The sequence below is a fragment of the Rhinolophus sinicus genome, chromosome 1 (assembly GCF_057876585.1).
Source record: "Rhinolophus sinicus isolate RSI-liver-muscle chromosome 1, RSI-T2T, whole genome shotgun sequence".
Classification (NCBI taxonomy): domain Eukaryota; kingdom Metazoa; phylum Chordata; class Mammalia; order Chiroptera; family Rhinolophidae; genus Rhinolophus; species Rhinolophus sinicus.
Genome location: NC_142501.1, coordinates 127,853,327 through 127,875,322, shown reverse-complemented (window position 1 = coordinate 127,875,322; position 21,996 = coordinate 127,853,327). Strand labels below are relative to the sequence as shown.

At 34.0% G+C, this 21,996-nt stretch overlaps 1 protein-coding gene across 3 annotated transcripts in view; it reads left to right on the top strand.

Moving 5' to 3' along the window:
- Positions 1-21,996, top strand: part of MPP7 (MAGUK p55 scaffold protein 7) — a 241,825-nt gene that overhangs the window by 143,520 nt on the left and 76,309 nt on the right. For all 3 annotated transcript variants that reach the window (XM_088789450.1, XM_088789453.1, XM_088789457.1), the window contains exons 4-5: positions 9,262-9,339; positions 11,754-11,834. In XM_088789450.1, coding sequence (XP_088645576.1) covers positions 9,262-9,339; positions 11,754-11,834 — 159 coding nt within the window. The remainder of the gene's footprint in view (positions 1-9,261; positions 9,340-11,753; positions 11,835-21,996) is intronic.

Genomic DNA, 21,996 nt, shown 5'->3' with positions numbered 1-21,996 from the left:
ATTATTTTCAACTTAAATTTTTTAGATCAGGTAGAAACACCAACCAAAATGAATCTCATAAGCCAAATGTACATAATAACTCCTGAAAGGTCAAATGTAAGGTACCTAGAAACTCCTGCTGGAAGTAAAATGTGATTTCCCCCCTCTTTTATAATAATATTGCTTACAGGAACTTGATGCTGTCTTGTGAGATGCCAGAAGTAATTTACATTAATTAAAGAACCAACTCAGCCTTCCGGATCCTACATTAAGCACCTAGACATTCTGGGTGCATAACTGCAAACATTCTTTTAAATGCATTAGTAAGCTTGTAAGTAAGTAAGTAAGTAAGTGAAATCCGTGTGTTTCAGAAAGGAACAATAAACGAATGCTGTCCTGGTGACTGCTTAAGCTTATGTTGCAGCTGTGTTGGAGGGTCTGGCCAGAGGTGGGGTGGGGAGTCCCTCTCCTGACATTTACGCTAGATAATGGTGGGGAATTAGTGCTGAGACACACATACACAAAACAGTTACTTTTCTAGGGTTACTCTGTTAGTGAATGGGAAGATGAGAAAAATTCCAACTACTTTTCTAGGTAGGTGGCAAAGAATCTGGTCTGTTTTCCCTGGGATGAGGTGGGAACAGAAGAAAAACTCTAGTTTAAGAATTTGTAACCATGAAATGGTTGGTCCATGGCTTGGGGTTTGAGTTTTTTATTCATAAACTCTAGGAGTCCTAATTGTGAAATTAGCAAAGTGACTGGTCATATTTCAAGGTCACCCATTGTAAGCAAATCAAAAGTATTTCTGAAAAGATATACCGTCACCCTAGGACTTTCTCACATAGCACCTCACAGACGATTTACTAACGACCCCAAATTATAAAACATTTGAGAAAAAAAAGTCTGCCTTTAGCTATAGTCAGCAGGCACCACACACAGCAAGTTTAAAACCTAAGCTCTCTATATAGTAGAACAGTCTTGTAGACTATAAGTATGTTTAAAATGATATACGACATAAAAGAAGTCCTCAGTCCTAAGAAGAAAAATAGTAGGTGCTAGGAAAAGAGAACAGAAACATTTGTAGAAAGAGCCATATTTGAACTACAGGAATAGAAAATATAGTCATTAAAAAAACAAAAACAAAAATAAAACCTCTGTGGATAGGTTCCTCAGGGATTAGACACAGCTTAAGAGAGCAAAGTGAATTGGAAGATAGATTTCAGGAAAATTCTCAGAATGCAGACAGACAGCAAAGTTAAGACACATTAACTTGTTTTTCATGGAATATGGGATCCTAAAAGCCTTGCGGAAGAAAACAGGGCTAAGAAGTTTTGCCTTACTAGATATCAAGAGTGTAGGGCTGGCCCGGTGGCTCAGGCGGTTAGAGATCCATGCTCCTAACTCCGAAGGCTGCCGGTTCGATTCCCACATGGGCCAGTGGGCTCTCAACCACAACATTGCCAGTTCAATTCCTCGAGTCCCGCAAGGGATGGTGGGCAGCTCCCCCTGCAACTAAGATTGAACACGGCACCTTGAACTGAGCTGCTGCTGAGCTCCCAGATGGCTCAGTTGGTTGGAGCACATCCTCTCAACCACAGAGGTTGCCGGTTTGACTCCCACAAGGAAGGGTGGTCTGTGCCCCCTGCAACTAGAAACAGCAGCTGGACCTGGAGCTGAGCTGCGTCCTCCACAACTAAGACTGAAAGGACAACAACTTGAAGCTGAACAAAAAAAGTCCTGGAAGTACACACTGTTTCCCAATAAAGTCCTGTTCCCCTTCCCCAATAAAATCCTAAAAAAAAAAGAGTAAGATACGAAAAGCTGACACGAAATCAACTTAAAAAAAAGTGTAGATAATAAAATACAGTAATGACATTGGTTCAGAGGCATATCAAGGAACAGAACAGAGAGCCTAAATACAGGCACTTGTATGTGGGAGTTCGATCAGTGACAAGTAAGTAGTATTATGTATCAGTCAGAAAAGATTATGTTTTCAATTAATATTTTTTGGAAAAAGACAAAGTGAAAGCTTCTTGTGGGTGTGAGTTAAAACTTTAGTATATAAAGTAAAACTTAAAAACCTTTAAGGGTAAATGTTTTCGGATTTTTTTGAGTATATACACAGGAGATGGATTTCTGGGTCCTATGGTAATTCTATTCTTAATTTTTTGAGGAACCTCCACACCACCTTCCATAGCGGCTGCACCAGTCTGCATTCCCACCAATAGTGTATGAAGGTTCCTTTTTCTCCACAGCCTCTCCAATACTTGCAATTATTTGTCTTCTTGATGATAGCCATTCTAATTGGGGAGAGGTGATATCTCATTGTGGTTTTTATTTACATTTCTCTAATGATTAGTGATGTTGAGCATCTTTTCATATGTCTGTTGGGCATCCGTATGTCCTCTTTGGAGAAAAGTCTGTTCAGATCCTCTGCCCATTTTTTAACTGGAGTGTTGTGTCTTTTTTTTGTTGGGATGGATCTTGAGATTATTATGCTAAGCAAAATAAATCAGACAGAAGTCGAGAACCATATGATTTCACTGATATGTGGTATATAAAACTGAAAACAACAAAGTAACAAGACAAATAAATGAAGAAACAAAAACTCATAGACGCAAACAATAGTTTATGGTTACTAGAGGGTAAGGGGACTGGTACATGAGGGTAAAAGGGATGAAATATATGGTGATGGAAGGAGAACTGACTCAGGGTGAACACACAGTGATATATAGATGATATATTACAGAATTTTACACTTGAAACCTATATAATTTTACTAATGTCTCACCAATAAATTTAATTAAAAAACCAAAATACACAGCTATAAAGAAAAAGATATGTGTATGTTAAAATAACTTATACTTGACCAGGCTTCTGTATTTGTATTATTTAAGATAATTGAAACAGTTGACATAGTCCAAAAAAGTAATAGTTTAGGGACAAAAGAAGTTTATTTCTCACTCGGTAATCATGTAGAGGGGTATGTCAGAGTGATGCGTCACTGTCCTCCATAAGATATTTTGGGGACCCAGGTTCCTTCCATTTGGTGGACTTCTTTTCTCTTAAGGCTTTGTCATAATCTGCATCCAGCTGGTGGAAGGGGAGAGTATGGAGGAAGCATACCAGTTTCTTAAAGTCTCATCCTGGAAGTTGCACTTAAAACTTTCATGTTTGACAGCTAAGCATGTGCCTTAACCTAGCTGCAGGCAGAGTTGTGGGGACTCAGGAAGCACTGAAGCACTTTTAGATGTCTATCAGAGTGCAGGAAGTAGTTATGTCAAAAGATTCCATAGCAAAAAAGTGCAAACAACCATAATGTTCCTCAGTTAAAAAAATGGATATATAAACTACAGTTAATTAATATGACAGAATATTATTCAGCTGTTAAAAATGAATGAGCTAGATCTGCATATATCAACCAGGTATCTCAACATAGTATTGAATGAAAAATCCACTTGTAAAGGAAAGAGTACCAATTATGTACATTTAAAAAATAATAGCATGTATTGTTTATGAATGTATATATGTTTAAAAGTATGGAAATGTGTGTGGTAATAATATCTGGCAGTTTCAGCATAATATTTTTTTGTTGGAGGAGAGAGAGGAGGGAAGGATGGGAGGATGGGTCTTCAGCCTTATCTCCATGATTTATTTCATTTGATATTTGAGGCAAATATACCAAGTTAATATCTCTTTAATTTCGATGCTGGTATGTGGTTTATCACATTTTATTTATATTTTAAATGTCTCAAGTCTTTAAAAATGGAACATTAATAATCAAAACATTTCAAAAAATTTTAGAAGTTAAAGAATGGTGCACTATATATTATCAAAATAAAAAAATACATGAAAATCACTTTGGGAATTCCTTATCATTAGAAACATTACATAGATAAAAGACAAAGATGAAAAGAGGGAATTGAAAGTACATGATTTCATTTCTAATTTCATAGTTGAGTAGATAGCTAGTCCTTCATCATCTTAGTGCCACGAGTGGCACAAGTGGCCTGAATGTTCTTATACTAAGTCTCTTGAGTACTAAAATATGGCAAAAGTTAAATTGACAAAAACCTCTTTCTTCTCAGCCACTCAACTAATGAATAGTGAATGAAAGAGGGACAGATAATATTTTAACTTGCTTAAATAGGTCAACTGAAATGCTCCCTTTATTTGATGTATGTCCTCTTATCTCTTTCCCAGATTACCTTTCCAAATAGCAAGGTTAGAATCACTTACACTCTTGCCATATTTTGTCTCTGACTCTGAGTATCTTTCTCCTGGAATGGGTTCTTATTTTTCTCAATATTTTATCAATGAATAAAATTCCAATTAGAGTAGTTTGCCTTTTGTTTTGTTTTCCAATAATTTGTGTGATGCGTGTGACTTAAGGTTTATGTAGGGCTCGTTTACATAAGGAAAGAAAGAAAGAATTAAAGTAAAAACAGAATAATAAAATATTAGGAAGCAAAAATGGTAAAACTAATAAATCTGAAAAATGGTTCTTTGAAAATACAGTAAAATCAGTATTAGCTAACTAATGGAGGGTAAAAATAGAGAGGGTACAAATACACCAAATAAGAAATGGTAATGAAGAAAAATGTAGACAATACAGGAAATTCAAATATTCCTAAGAGATTGTTTGCGTGAGAAACTTTGTTAAAGCCAGTTAAAAATGAATAATTTTCTAGGAAATAGTATTTTCTGTCACTGACATTCAAAGAGATAGAAAAACCTAAATGGAGAAATTGCCATAAACCAACCAGAAGAAATATAGAAATTTTGGGCATAAAGCTACCTTCCAAAACACATCAGACCTTGCTGATATCTCAGGGGAATGTCATCATATACTTAAAGAAGAGGTAATTCCAGTGGTATTTAGAAGTTTTTAGAGCATATAAAAATATAGATAGTTTTTGTAGTTTTAAAAACAATGAAATGACTATTATATTGATATCAAGACCAACCCCCCCAAACTCAAAATATGCAAATGCCAGCCTCAGATATGAATATTGATGCAAAAATTCTAAATAAATTATTAGCCAATGGAATTCCACAGCACATTAAAAGAATAATACACCATAACCAAGTGAGGTTCATTGTGGGAGTGCAAGGATGGGTCAATATTTGGAAATGTATAAATAGAACTTACCATATTAAACTGGTCAAATAAGAAAAACAAACTATTTGTAAATATTGCAAAGCATTTTGTGAAATTGAACATTCATTCTTTAAAAAAATTCTTGATAAGTTTAGAACACATGGATACTGATTTCACATGATAATGTACGCATTATCTATGGCAATGGAAACCCAAAATTTCTCCCATTAAAGGCAGGAACAAAACAAAGATGCCAGCTCTCAACAGTCTATTAAATTTTTTCCTGGAGTTATTGGCCAAGGAAATTAACCAAAAGAGAGATATTAGTGGTATAAAATTGGAAAGGAGGACATGCAATTAGCACTATTGCCTATGCTGTATTTTTCAGCTTCAAATTTCCCCTTTGTCCCTTTTTTCTCTTGAGTCAAAATTATTTTTGTTTTCCTTTCGGAGAAAAGATTAAATTGTTATTTTTCATGAGGGTCCCAGCCATTAGAATACTTTTATGTTTTTTTATTCCTACACAACATTGTGTGTAAGTTCCACCTCTTCTTGGCTGTCATTGTGTCCCAGGAATCTTTTAATACTCAGAATTCCCTCCTCTCCATGTTCGAAATGAAGGAGGTAAATGGGTGTGCGTGTACATCTGCATGCCAGTTCTGGATTGGGTACTTTTAATTAACATAGTAGAGATTCAAACTGCGGAACAGTTATTTTCAGTACTTTTTTATACTCATCATAGAAGACAGGAAACGGATTTTACAGCCTTGGTTTATTTAATATCATTCCAGTAACCACGAGTGGGTTTTTCAGTTTCAATGCCTCTACACATCACTGAGAGGTTGAAAACAAATGGTTGCATTGGGACTAGTTAAACCTTATTTATACTTTCGTTATGGAAGTTTCATTTAAAACAATTTCTACTGTATGTGTACTAAAATTAGGTTATTGGCACCAGATTTCCTTAAAAATATTAAACATTTATTTTCAAGATGTGTGTAAATGAGGGTAATAATATATTTCCTGTAAGAATTCGTTACATATAGAAATGATTTTTATTTTAACGGACTTCTTCTGATTACAAATGTAATGATAGTAAACAAACCTTTGTGGACATAAAGTGTACACTATTTAATAGAACATACATGTATCTGCATCTTGAAATATCCTTCTTTCTTTATAGTGTTTTTTAAATATTTTAGCATGACATATTTTTAGGACCTTACTTTTGAATAATTTCCTATGAAATTAACTTAACCAGAGTCTTCACTTCTCTCCAGACTTCTTTACTCCTAACTCCTTTCTTTCCACACCTCCTCCCACTTTTGCTCACTTACTGTTAAGTGGAGTAAAATGAAGTACACTTTTATTACATGGTTTAATCTTCAAAGGGATATGTTTAGGTAAAACAAATGAAATTTTGCAGATTTGGCTATCCATGATATTTAGTAATAGGTGCTAGTTTGCCTTATTGATGATTAAGCCGTGTCTTTGGTTGTATGTTTGTCTGTTGGATTCCAATATGTTACCACTCAGGAAAATTTGCCAAATTTATAGCAGAGTGAATTTTTCTGGGATAAAAAAGAGAAATTACAGAGTGTATGCTATAAAGCTATTCCATGTTATCCAATATGAAAGCCACTGGCCACCTGTGGCTATTTATATTTAAATTAAAATTAAATAAAAATTCTATCCTTCAAGTACGCTAGCCAGAGTTCAAGTGCTCAGTAAACACATATGACTAGTTCAGGTTACATATCGAAGAAGCAGATATAGAGTGATTTCAATATCACAGAAAATTCTCTTGGACAACGTTGGGGTGAAGTCTATACATGTTACCTATTTATTATATTAGAATTTAGAAATCATTTTGGTTTTTTAAGTTTTCTTTCCTGGTATTAAAAAGCAGAATTTCTGTCAATATTTCTGGAAATAGTGAACAGCTCAAAATTATTTAATGTTTACTTCCCTACCAACTTATATTTTTTAAAGTATGTACTGAATTAAAATACATATCAACATAGGGTTGCCAGAGTTGGGAAATTCTAGGAGAACGTTAAAAAAAATTCTCGATGCAGAACAAAGTTTAGAGGTGGCTGAGTGGGCTCTTGGATGAGAATCTAGAAAACACAATGTAGAGACCGTTTTTAAAAGACACTCAGAGGAAGTAAATTAAGTGGAGAAATAAGTTATTTATTTGGAGTATGTAATTTTGGTTATAATTATTGTATTAATTTAAATTAATCTAAAAAATCTAGAAGACATTAGAAAGAAAAAATAAGGAGGGGGTGATGGAGAAGAATTGTCAATGATCCTGTCGTCATTGAAAACAGCCATTGCTATTTGTGACATATCTATCCAGCTTCCTTTCTGTGCCCTACAAACAGGCCGTATTCATTCAGCAGTAGATGAGGTCAGGGAAGAATGCAGATGAGATGGGAGTCTGCGAGTCAGGCCAACAGCGTGATAAAGAGCTCTGAGCCTGAGCCAGACAGCCTGAATGTCAAATGCCACCTCTGCGGGTTACTATTTGCAGGACCTCAGCAACTTATGTCACTCCTGTGTACATGTTTATCTGTAAAATTTGGGATCATGGTGCTATGTATCTCTTGATGTACTTGTCAGGGTTAGGTTATTAAAATACTGAAGTCATAGAAAACTGTATTACTAATAGTACCGATGACTACTATGTAGGTAGTCTAGGCACATGTGTCTAGTACGTATAAACTTCTATACTTTTTACTGCAGGGAATCACACATTTAAACAAGTAATTGCAATAAAGTTACAGGAGTTTATGAGAGGGTAAGTGCAGTATTCTGTCGTAATATTTGTTGAGGTGAGCTAATTCTTGATAATTACTGGAGTGAAATTAATGTAGCTCTTAAGATGGTTGGTTTTGTGTTAAGGTATACTTTAATAGATTTTTCAGATCAAAAGTTACTCCTAATAAAGCTGTATTCTTGAAAATTTGTTTATTACTTGAATGTGATAAATGTTTAACAGTCCAGTGTTAACAGCCCTGATCTGATCATTCTGGTAATATCAGAAGTGTCAAAATTATTTCCCTGATTCTTTACATTATGGACCAGTTTGCCAAAAAGGTAATAGAACCCTCTCTTAGCAATAGCATCAGGGTCTTCTAAATAAAATCTGTCTTCCAGACTTTTTACGAGAAAGTTTGGTTAGCTTTGAGTATAATTAAAGAGTATATTACTTGATAACCAGTTAGAAACAGGAAATTGTGAGGTGCAACTCTTTTTCATATATAGTGTGTGTGTGGGGGTTTGTTCTACTATAAAAAAGAGGCTAAAGTAAGTTTTCAAGTATAAAATTTTAAGTGCTTCTAGATAAGAGCTGAAATGGATTAAACAAGTGCTGATAGTTTTGCATTTGTCAAAATATCTTTAATTTCTTAACTGAAATACTAGAATTTTAAAGGAACTCAGTTTGTCTTATAATGGTTTAAAATATATTCTTGCCTCTTGTTTCTTGGGTAACGATGATGGGAAATGAAGTTCCAAAGTGTTTTTTTATTTATTAATATAATTTCACTTGTTTTCCAGTATGGAAAATTATTTTACTTAAGCTAACTGGTTATGAGAAATGTCTCTAGTTATGAGAAATCCCTTTGTTTCTTAGAAATTTGAATTCTGGGGGGAAAGTTGGCAATTTGAAAAAAAAAAAAAAAAAAGGAACGGTGTGTTCTTGGAGTGCTGGCACACAGGTCCAGGCAGTGCCAGCTTCTATAGCCTTGGGGGTTATTACACACCAAACTGTCAGCATGTGGCTGCCATTTTACCGCTTTGCTTTAATCATAATTTAGGTTTTTAGCAGGAATATAAACTGCAATCACTGCTTGAAGTATTGAAGCAGTATGTTTTAGAAATTAAAGATTTTACAAAGCTAATGTTTGTTGGGGGGAGAACAAAAGTATAGTTTCTATGTAGATTCTATTTGATGACATTTTCTTTTCCCATTTGACTTTATGTTATAAACACTGGACCATGTAATAGCAATAGATGAATTATGCCTACATATATGTCATCTATAGGTTGATAGAAACATATTTTTTTGTTTAGAATGTTCAATGGATTGGTTTCTATCTACAATGATAAACATAGTCAAATATTTCTGATTGTTCGCTCACAGGTGAACTGATATTCATTTGCTTTTCTTCCAGATTCATGAAAAACTACACTATTATGAGAAGCAGAATCCTGTGCCCATCCTCCATGGCGCGGCAGCCTTGGCTGATGATGTAAGTGTTCCCTTTCTGAGATCATTGGGACACGTCTCCCACCAGCCTGGCTGCAGCAGAGCTCATCCTAGCACAGACAGATGCACTTGAAAACCAGAAGTTGCAAATGTTTCCAAAATTCCTGTCATCACTGAGCTTACGCTGATATTATGCTGATTTTCACTCACTTTCCTGTTGTGAAATTTTGCATGTAGATACCTTCTTGTTCTGCCTTGGTAACTACGTAATAGAAATTTTAGGCTGTTAACTCTCTGGGGAGAGAGAAGCTGTCAGCTATTAGTGTTCGGAGAAAGTCACAGACAAGAGGAATGCTTTGGAGAAATAAAGACAAATGAGATAGTTCTATTGCTGACAGTACTAAAAAATGACAGATACTAGTATAGGAATGAGGCATATGAAATACATAAAAAGACAGGATTGTTTTTAATATGGATTATAAAGCATAGTAATGATTTATGGGTATTAGACCTTTCCAAATTACCTTCATAACCAAAAAATAAATTTTAGAAGCAGTTGGCATTGATGGAGTAGTTAATTTCCTGTAGCTATAATTTTATTTTCAATTTGGGGGAGGGAACTAACTTGCTGTTTCTTACTGTTAACTTTCAGACTCGGATGAATTGAGAGCACACCTGGATAAACTATAAGGGACACTAAGCTAGACGAGAAATAAGTTTAGTGTAAAGGCTGATTTCAGGGACCTCTTGGAGCTTATTTGTTGCTTTTTAAGTTTTTACTTTGTTATGATAAAATAAACCATAATTCAGTTTAGTAAAATATCAGGGCTGCATAGTAAAGTATAATAAAACAATTGACCATCTTCAGAGGTTGATTTTCTTTGATGTATTTTATATTCTAAATTAGAAAATAAAGCATATGTAATAAATTTCCAAGTTGTGTGCTATTTGTTTAGTCCCCATTTTTCCTTCCACTTTTATCTACAGAAGTTATAAATTACAAGGATGTTTCAATGCATGTGTTTTATGAGGAATCTTACCTCTGCATCATAGAGCCAAAACATTTAAAGTGAAAATGAATAAAAGTGGAGATATAGTTCTACAAAAAGCTGCAGTTGCCACTTGAGAAAGTCTTAAAAACTAGTGTTTAAAATTTTACTGTTAAGAGTTTGGGGAAATATTTATTTATAAACCGATGCAATTGAGGCCCCATCGTATTACAACAATATTGCTTTTCTAAACAAATTTAGAGACTATTATGTAAATATGGTGAAACGTAGCATTTTGTAATTCAACAGAGCAATGAATCGGAATATTTAAAAATATTGTTATATATTAAGTAACCAAAGAGTGCAAAGAACTCTTTGCAACTTTTTGTAAGTAAATTCTGTAAAAAATGTTACCTTGAAAAAGTAAAAGCACTTTTTGAAATGTAATCAATGAATAGACCAGTTTTATCTGACTTTATTTTTTGTGTATAATTTATATTATCTCCTTCTTTTAGAGAAAAGTCATTTTCCAGAGATCACAATTATTTTTAGCTTGGTAGGAACAATAGGGGCAAATGGAAATTTCTTGCAATGTTTTAAGAAAGGTTTTTAAGTGAAAATATGTGTACAGAGTTTGAATTCTGTGCTGCATAGCTCATAATTCTAATCTTTTTTTTCCCTGAGTCTTGCTTTTCTTCTTATGAAAATTATTTAGCCTTCCTGTAGCCTAAAATTGAATAGAAATTTTGGCAGGAAGATCTCTTAATGAAGAACATGAGGCAGATTCAAAGCTCCAATCCTTTCTTTAGCTAGAACCAGAAATGGGAATTCTTCATCATTGTAATAGAGTACAGTCAGCGTTTATGGTACTGGAGTAGTTGTCGACCTATGATAAGTCATTTTATGATTATCCTGGTTTATACTTAACAGACTTCCTAGTCTGCGTAGGTAAATATATTAAAAGTTTCAGGCCATTTGCTCTATTAGAGGCATTCTAGTTCTTTTTACCCCAGCTCTAAACAGCAAGCTACTGTGGGTTTTTGGAAACCCTGTGGATTTCACCACCTCATTCAGAAGGATTTTTTTTTCTTTTCTTTCTTGCTTTCTTTCTTTTTTTTTTTTTTCTTTTAAATAGTGTCAAAGCTTGATCCAGTCCTTTTTACAAGTGGTCCTTTGTCTGCAAGCAAAAGACCATTCAGTAGATGAAGTGCTGGGGTTTGCCCTCATTGCAATAAATCAGGTGATCTGGCTGATATGATTCCTTGAGTTGTGCTCAGCCAAGAGCCTGGGCTGGGATCTCTGCAACCAAGGGCCTAAAAAGAAGAGCAATGATTGATAGTCTGTTTTCTTTCATGCTGACTTCTCCTTAATCACTGGACAGTAGCAAGATAGAATCTCAGTGGTCACACGTGGAACGACACAATGCTCTTACTAAATGTTCTTTATGTCAACGTGATCTGTCTTGCAGCTGGCTGAAGAGCTTCAGAACAAGCCATTAAACAGTGAGATCAGAGAGCTGTTGAAACTACTGTCAAAACCCAACGTGAAGGTGAGGACATGCAATAAATATCTTCCAAAAGGGCCACTTTCTGAGACGTCAGATGAATTTTGTTTCAAGCATCAATTTTCAAGTAAATGTATTTTTAAGAAGTGCATAGTATTTTAATAGCCTAAATCTCATTAAGGAAAGAGAGTTGAGCTTTTGATGATAATGTGACAAATTATAAAATACTTAATTGGGAAGCTCAGAATTTAAGTTGGCACATATAATGTGGCTTCAAGGTTATTTTCCTTTTAAATGAAATTATGAGTACAGAATACAGAACCTATTAGTGATCTGGTTTAGGTTCATTTTACTTGGCTAGTTAATGGTATTCCAATATGTTTGACAGCTGTCTTTTTCTGTAGAGTCATTTCACCATGTCTCTTCCTCCTCCACTTTCCTCCTCCTATCTCTTATCCCTCTACCAATTCATGTTTTAAGATATCCTACCATTTTTCAGAGCAGAGCAATTTTCCAGTGTAAATACCACTAAAATATTAGTAGACAGATTTCAATTCTCCTTGCCATTTTCCTCCCATGTTTATTACTTATTTTTTCTCCAAATATAATTAGTCAACAGAAGTCATTTTGAAAATTTCCTGTTAATGCTAAGGACCTTAATGCACTAAATACCCAAACCTATACATTTGGACTTGACACTGCTGCAGTTGTATGTAAAATATTGTTCATGAGTCAAACTTACATATTGATTATGCAATTATGTAATTAAAGTGCTTACTTATGATGATTTCTGGTAAACACATATAGATTGTTGGATGAAAATTTCTACCTAGATGCAAAAACCGGTTTCTACCTTCCTTGAAAAAACATTGGAACTGTGCTATATATGGTCTTAACTTGATATTCAGGGGAAAAAAAAAAATTAAAAGATGACGTGAAGACACGCATGGACTATAATTTCTAATCCCTATAAGTACATGAATGTATTACTGTAAGGTGAGTATGATTAGTAATATGAGAGTAATTGACTTGTAGTGGTACAGTGGAGATTGGTTAAATTTTAGTTCTAAACGAATAAAGATCATATTAGAGCAGAATAGTTGCTTGATCTTAAAGACAAAGTGTGTGGAAAGGATAAGAGCTCATAGCCAGAGAATGCTCGGAAAATGTCTTCATTTGGTCTTAGACTACAAATGAAAAGTTAATATTAGCCAGAGCATGGTAAGATTAGCTATGAGAAGCTTATTAAACTCCTTTTTGAGAAGTATTGTATTGGTTCAAGTATTAGAAATTTCTGACCAAAACAAAACATGATTTAGGTGTTCTATTAGAAATGAAATAGCTAATAATAGAGATGATACTAGATGGAAACTAGTATTTGGCTTGAGAGCGAGGTATGATTTTAAATGGTATTATGTACTACCATTGGATACAATTTTATAATTGAATACCTGAACTTTGCTATGGAAAAATATCTTAGATGAATATATTTTTTTAATTTTTCATATTTATAAAGAATGGATGAGAAGTCAGCATGAAAAATACATGTTCTGGAACTAATTCCGTGTTTCCCCAAAAATAAGACCCAGCTGGACAATTTTACTATATTTTACTATAATATAAGACTGGGTCTTATGTAACATAATACAATATAATATAAGACTGGGTCTTACATTAATTTTTGCTCCAAAAGACGCATTAGATCTGATTGTCTGGCTAGGTCTTATTTTCGGGGAAACATGGTTGGTAGAAAATGGGTAAGATTCTAGGCACATGATGTTTCAGTTGGCACTGCCTTTTTCTCATTAGCCTGTGTTAGGAAGAAAATAGCTTTCTGCCCTTTTTGACCTAACATTTAACATTGCTTTCCTTGAAATCATTTATATTAACCATCATCATGTTGAATCTCACTTTTATAGGTATTATTTTAAGAAATATAACCCCCAGGAGCATTTTCTCAGTCCGTTGAGATTTTGCTTCCCGGCAATTGTTGTCAGTTTGGCTCAAATAAACTCTTACAAGCTTTCTATTTTAAAAATAAACAAACAAACAAACAACAAAAAAGAAAGAAATGTAGCCCCTAAATAAGTTTCGAACTGTTTCAGAATATGGTTAACCACGCCTTTTTGTCCAGGGAATACACTAAAATATTTGCTTTTTTTTTTTTTTAAGCAAAAGCAAGGCACAGAAGAATATGACATATATATGAATTGTTAATTGAACTATATACATGACAGTTAAAATATGAAAAATGAATTCTGGGATGTTAATTTGAATATTGTCTTTAATTTTTAGTGCATAAAGGAAGTAATTATTTACTTTTAAGGATTGCTATTCCATTTTAAATATGCAATTCACAATACTGAAATGAAACCTGAAGTGTACCTCTAAAGTAATAATGACTTTTTTTTTAAAAAAGATTTTATTGGGGAAGGAGAACAGGACTTTATTGGGGAACAGTGTGTACTTCCAGGACTTTCTTTTCTTTTTTTTTTTTTCCAAGTCAAGTTTTTGTCCTTTCAATCTTAGTTGTGGAGGGTGCCATTCAGCTTCAAGTTGTTGTCCTTTCAGTCTTAGTTGTGGAGGGCACAGCTCAGCTCCAGGTCCTGTTGCCGCTGCTAGTTGCAGGGGGCGCAGCCCACCATCCCTTGCGGGAGTTGAACAGGCAACGTTGTGGTTGAGAGGATGCGCTCTGACCAACTGAGCCATTTGGGAGGCAGCTCAGCTCAAGGTGCCGTGTTCAATCTTAGTTGCAGGGGGCGCTGCCCACCATCCCTTGCAGGACTCGAAAAATTGAACTGGCAGCCTTGTGGTTGAGAGCCCACTGGCCCATGTGGGAATCGAACTGGCAGCCTTCGGAGTTAGGAGCACGGAGCTCTAACTGCCTGAGCCACCAGGCCAGCCCCAATAATGACTTTTTAAAACACGCACAGATATACACAACCAAATATGTAGCCACTATGGGAAGGTAATACATGGATCCCACAGATCTGACAACTCCTTGAAAAATTTTAAAACGTTCTTTGGTAATTTGTAAATGTCAGGGAGTCAGATCTTCATTCATTCATTCTTGTACATTTTTTATGAATGCCTACTCTGTGCCAGGCTCTATAGATTCAACTTACAGAAGATACCGTGTTTCCCTGAAAATAAGACCTAGCCAAACAATCAGGTCTAATGCGTCTTTTGGAGCAAAAATTAATACAAGACCCAGTCTTATTTTACTATATATAAGACTGGGTGTAATATAATGTAATATAATAATATAATATAATATAATATAATATAATATAATATAATATAATATAATATATATAATATATATAATATAATATAAATATAATACCAGATCTTTTATTAATTTTTGCTACAAAAGATGCATTAGAGGTGATTGGCTAGGTCTTATTTTCGGTATATGTAGAAACACAGTATATGTAGATTAATGAAGGTGATAGGAGAAATATTGGGTTTAAAAAAAAGGGAACATGTAGAACACAGAGGAGTCATGCTAAATCTAAACTTGGGTTGGGAGCATAATAATCTCAAGATATAGGTACACAATGGAATACCACTCTGCCATAAGAAAAGATGAAACACTGCCATTTGCAGCAACATGGATGGATCCTGGGATCTTGAGATTCTTATGCTAACTAAGCAAACTAGGTCAGACAGAAAAAGTCAAGAACCATATGACTTCACTTATATGTGGGATATAAAACTAAAAGCAACAAATGAACAAGACAAACAAAGAAACAAAAACTCATAGACACGGACAACAGTTTAATGGTTACCAGAGGGTAAGGGGGGAGGGAGGTGGTAGAGAAGGAAAAGAGCATCAAATATATGGTGATGGAAGGAGAACTGACTCTGGGTGATGAGCAAACAGTGCAATATATAGATGATGTATTACAGAAATGTACACTTGAAACCTATATAATTTTACTAACATTGTCACCCCAATAAATGTAATGAAAAATTTAAAACATTAAAAATTTCAAGAAACCAATTTATGATATTTGTCTTTAATAAGTTGTGATAGTTTATTACTTTAATCTTACCTTTCAAGAAGTACTTGGATACTTTAAAAATACACAGAAAAAAATTTGATAATATGTAATTATATTTTAAATTCAAACTATTAAGTAGAAATTAGAAGCCTCTATCCTCATTGCTTTATTAGTGAATATGAGCTTTGTTTCCTGTGCTTAATGACTTTTTATTCTGTGAACTGTGTGTTCATATGCCTTTATGGATAAATACTTTTTATCCAGTAGATACTTTTTATCCAATACTACATTACCTTTTCTTCCTTCTTGTATACAGACATATTACATGTACACTTTTCCATTATAAATAGGATACTAGAATGCTCTACTTACTGTTTGTTTTGTGTGTTTTTAACATTTGGATGTTTTGGACTTCTCTTTGGATCAACATAATTATCTACTTAACATTCCTTAGAGGTGGACATTCTGTTGTTTCTGCTTTCTGCTATTTAAACAACACTATACTGCACATCTCTTGTATATTACAGAATTTTATTTGGTCAATAAATTGTTGGGTTAAAATGTTTGTACATTAAAATTTTGATAGTTATTGCCAGCTTGTCCTTAGCAGTAATCTAGATAGGGTTTCTCAATGTATAGTGTCTTCAGTACTGTGAGAGAAGATCCTTTTTCTCTGTGCCTTTGCAAGCCCTGTACAGTTAATGTTCCTTTTTCAGCTCTTGTGATTGATCACCACTAGAATATATGCCAACACTTTTCCTGTATAACTTGTTGCCCTCAAGTCTTGAATAGTTAGGAAATGACTTGTCATTCTGTAGCAATAGTCTTATCTGACAACTGTCAAAGGTTTAAAGATTACATCTTTAAAGATTGGATGTAATCTTTAAATCTTTGAATTGATGGGTCAGTTGCCATATACCAAAAATAAGCAAGTATTCTTATTACTCAATAATGTCTAAACATCCAGTCTTATTGTTCAAATCTTAAAGTCCAGAAAAAAATAACAAAGTATGAAAGAAAGAACAGATGATGAGAAAAGGGAATTGGTAGTGAGTAGTGAAAGGCCTAAATAGATGTGATAAAATGAAAGCTTCCAGCAGTGATGGGCCATTCCATCAGCAATAATGTTTGTGGCACTGATGGAGGTATGGTGATCTCTACAAAGACTGTTTCTAGAGGAAGCAAAGGTAGTCATTAATAAATAAGAACTATTCCTAGGCATCAAATTGTCATATTAAAGGCAAATCAACCTCTACGAGACACCATTCTGTGGCTTATTTTTGATAAAACAGTGAAGTGACATAATCTCTAGAACATGGTTTTATAATTTAGGAAGTCAGGGAAAATTTGGTAGATTTGTAAAAGGCAAAAAATAAAAAGATTTGTTGTAATTGTTCACCTTTCCAAAACATTCACTTACAAGAAATTACTGATTGCCTGAGCATGCAGAATGGATAAGATTTCATTAAAGCATGCTAAAGGGAAAAGTTAAGCTTCCTTCTGGAGGAATCAATCGATGTTACTCATCCTTGTGAGTTAGACACTTAATTCTGTGGACCTGACAGATACTTAGAACATAGAATTGACTTCAGGGGGTTTAAGGCAATGAGAGCTTGTGAGCCTGATGAGTTATAGGGGCTAGTGTTCAATTTCCTGCAGATTCTTCTGAGAGGCAGGTAAACCCATCAGTTGTGATTGGTAGCTAAGGCGTATGGAAACACAATTTTCATTTAAGTATTGCCTTTTGAAAGGAAAACTTGTATACTGAAGAATAAAGTCACCACAGTTAAAACAGGAAAGTGGAATACAAAGCTACTTTTAGTTGTTCAAAATAGAAATGTTGCTAACCAAAAATAGTTGTAAAAGAAAGCTAGTGAAAAATTAGGAACTTGATATCTATATTTTGGAGTCTAGACATGGAAATGAATACAAAGCTAAGAAGGAAATATATAGCTGGTATTCTGAACATTGCCTATCAACAATAACAATCATTTATTTTAAAATATGTTAATTAGCTATCTCTATTATTACTATGTATGTGAAGGATAGTTACCATAGATACCTAGATAGTGGACATTTCTGGTATCTTCATTCCTCTGAATAAATCCATATTCCCATCTACTGTGATTTCTCCTGTCTGAACAACTTCTTACAACATTTTTTCGGGGGGAATCCAAGTCTACTGGTGATGAATTCCTTCAGTTTTTGCATGTCTTTAAAAAGTCTTCAACATCCCTTCATTTCAAAAGATATTTTTGTTGGGTATAGAATTTTAGGTTGACTATTTTTCTCTGAGTTTTTAAAGATGTTGCTCCATTGTCTTGTGGCTTACATTGTTTCTGATGAGAAGTGTGTTATCACTTTTATCTTTAAAAAATATATATATATACATATATATGTATATTTTTATATATGTGGTGTATGTGTATATATATACACATATATATAAACATATATAAAATATACATATTAAATATATATATTTATATATATTTAATATATATATTTATATATATTTTATATACATACACATATATATGTATACACACACACACATACACACACACACACACACACACACACACACACACCATGTTTCCCCAAAAATAAGACCTAGCTGGACAATCAGCTCTAATGTGTCTTTTGGAGCAAAAATCAGTATAAGACCCAGTCTTATATTATATTGTTAGATAAGACCGGGTCCTATATTATAGTAAAATAAGACTGGGTCTTATATTAATTTTTGTTCCAAAAGATGCATTAGAGCTGATTATCCAGTCTTATTTTTGGAGAAACATGGTATATAATTAGTTTCAGGTGTACAGAAAACAATAATTAGACATTTACACACCTTACAAAGTGATAACCCCAACAAGTCTACTACCCACCTGAAACCTTAGATAGCTATTACAATACCATTGACTATATTTCTTATGCTATACTTTACATCCTGTGACTATACATATATATATATATATATATATATATATATATATATATATATATATATATATATATTATAGTTGACATTCAATATTATTTTAGTTTCAGGTTAGGCATTTATATAATTTATGAAGTGATTTCCCTGATAAGTCTAGTGCCCATCTGATACCATGCATAGTTTCTACATTATTGATTATATTTCCCATACTGTGTTTCACATCCCTGTGACTGTTTTGTGACTACCAATTTATACTTCCTAATCCCTTCACCTTTCTCACCCATCCCCCCAATCCTCCCCCATCTAGCAAACATCAGTTTGTTCTCTATCTATGAGTGTATTTTTGTTGTTTGTTTGTTTATTCTTTTCTTTAGGTTGCACATGTAAGTAAGATCATATGATATATGTCTTTCTTGGTCTGATTTACTTTACTTTGCATAATAACCTCTAGGTCCATCCATGTTGTTGCGAATGATAAGATTTCATTTTTCAATAGTAATACACCATTGTATAAATGTGCCACAGTTTCTTTATTCAGGCATCTATTTGGGCATTTCGGTTGTTTCCATATCTTGGCTATCGTGACTGGCATTGCATTAAACATAGGGATGCATATGTTTTTTTGAATTAGTGTTTTAGATTTCTTTGGATAAATACCCGGGAATGGAATTGCTGGGTCATAAGGTAGTTTTATATTTAATTTTTGAGGAATCTCCATACTGTTGTCTATTGTGGCTGCACCAATTTGCAATCCCACCAATAGTGCATGAGGGTTCCCTTTTCTTCACATCCTTGCCAACACTTGTTTTTTGTTGATTTATTGATGATAGCCATTCTGACAGGAATGAGGTGGTATCTCATTGTGGTTTTTATTTGCATTTCTCTGATGATTGGTGAGGTTGAACATCTTTCAATATGTCTGTTGACCATCTGTATGTCCTCTAGAGAAGTGTCTATTCAGTTCCTCTGCCCATTTTTAATTGGATTGTTTCTTTTTTGGGTGTTGAGTTGTATGAGTTTTTTTTTAAAACAAATTTTGGATATTAACACCTCTCTTATCAGATGTATCATTGGCATTTATCTTCTTCCATTCAGTAGGATGTCTTTTCATTTTGTTGATGGTTTCCTTTGCTGTGAAAAAACTTTTTAGTTTGATATAGTCCCATTTGTTTATTTTTTGTTTGTTTGTTTTCCTTTCCTGAGGAATTAGATCAGTAAAAATATTATTAAGGATAATGTCTGAGAGTTTACTTCCTGTATTTTCTTCTAGGAGTTTTATGGTTTTGGGTTTATGTATATATAAGCTGTGTGTGTGTGTGTGTGTGTGTGTGTGTGTGTGTGTGACTTTTTCCCTTTGTAAATATGCTTTTTTCCTTTGAATGACTTTAAGTTTTTCTCTTTCTCACTGGTTTTATGCAATTTGGTGTTACTTCTTTTATATTGCTTCTTTTATGGTTAAATACACTGAGCTTCTTGAACCTATAGGTTTTTTTGTTTGTGTGTTTGTTTTTTTAAATCAAGTTTGGAATATTTTCGGCCATTTTTCTTCAGATTTTTTTTAGCTCCCTTCCTTTCTTTGGAGATGCCAATTATGCATATATGTTAGGCCATTGAAATTGTCCTACAGCTTAATAATATTCTGTTCATAATTTTTCAATATGTTTTCTCTTTGTTTCATTTTCGATGGCTATTTTTTGGGTCTGGCAACACTCAAAATATTTTCCATACAAATTAATGGTAACTGCTTCTTTGCTTAATGCTATTTTGGCTTATGAAATTTTTCAGAGGAATACTCTGCTTTTGGATAGTGGGGGGAACCTATAATTGGGGGTTTCTTAATGTTGCAACTATTGACATTTTTGGGCTTGATAATTATTTGTTGGGGGAGGTGACAGTCTTATATGCTATCAGATGTTTAGGAGCATCCCTGGCCTCTATACACTAGATGTCAGTAGCATCTCCCAAATTGTGACAAACCAAAACTGTCTCTAGATATTGCCAAATGACTCTGAGGGAGTAAAATTGCCCAGAGTTAAGAACCACTGCTTTAATCCTTTCTGGTAGTTTTTTTCGTAAGCATGCATTTGCTAAGTACTTGGCTAAGGACTCAAGAGGGACATCTTGCAGCTCTCCAGAGCTCTGTCTCTGTGCAGTTCTTTCCTCTGCAATACTCTTCCTGGAGAAACCCCTGACCTCCCTGGATTCCCAGCTCTGTTTTTTCAACTCAGGGAGACCACTGGGTTCTGCCTGGGTTCTTCCTCCCCTGACACAGCCAGCAAACTCTCTCTAGGCAGTAAACTGGGGCAGTCATAGGTTGATATTTGTTTCCTGTCTCCAGTGATTACTGTCCTTCATTGTCTGATGTCCAGTGTCTTCAAAAACCATTGTTGAATTATGCTTTTTTTTTTTTTTTTTTTTTTAAGTTTTGTCAAGTGGGTCTCTGTTTACATCATCTTGGCCCCCACCCTCATTCTTGAATGATACTTTTGCTGGATATACGATTCTTGGCTGGCTATTATTTTTTTTCTAAGCACTTTCAAGGTATTTTAACTATCTTCTAGTTTCCATTGCTGCTGCTCATCAGTCAGCTCTCAATTTTTTCTTTACTTTCTGATGATCTTTTATTCTGTCTGATATTTTTCAAATCTCCTTTATGTCTTTGGCATTCTGCAGTTTCACTATGATATATCCAAGCATGGGTTTCTTTTTATTTTTCCTGCTTCCTAAAGGCTGTATTGGGCTTCCTGAATATTCACACTCTTGTCTCTTAATTCTTAAAAATTTGTAGTGATTCTGACTTCAGATATTTCATCATTTTGATGCTGTTTGTTTTTTTCCCTTTGAAACTCTTTTGGATACAAAAAGCTTCAAACACAAAGGGGAAAAAACATTAATTAGGTTCATTAAAATTAGGATCCTTTGTTGATCAAAAAACACTAATAAGAAATGAAAAGGCAAGTTCCCAAATGGAAAAATATATGTGTAGCATGTGTAACCATCAAAGACTTGGATCAAGTATATTATAAAGAATTCTTACTAATCAATTAGAAAAAGACACATAGAATAGAAAAACATGCAAGAATCTTGAATTGGAAACTCACAAAAGAAGATATACATACCTGATCAACAAAAGAAAAGGTTTTCAATATCGTTAGCTGTAAGAAAAAGGAAATTTTAACCACAACAAGATACTACTACACATTCAGAATGGCCAAATTTTAATAATGTAAAATGTTGGGGACTACGGGATGCAACTAGA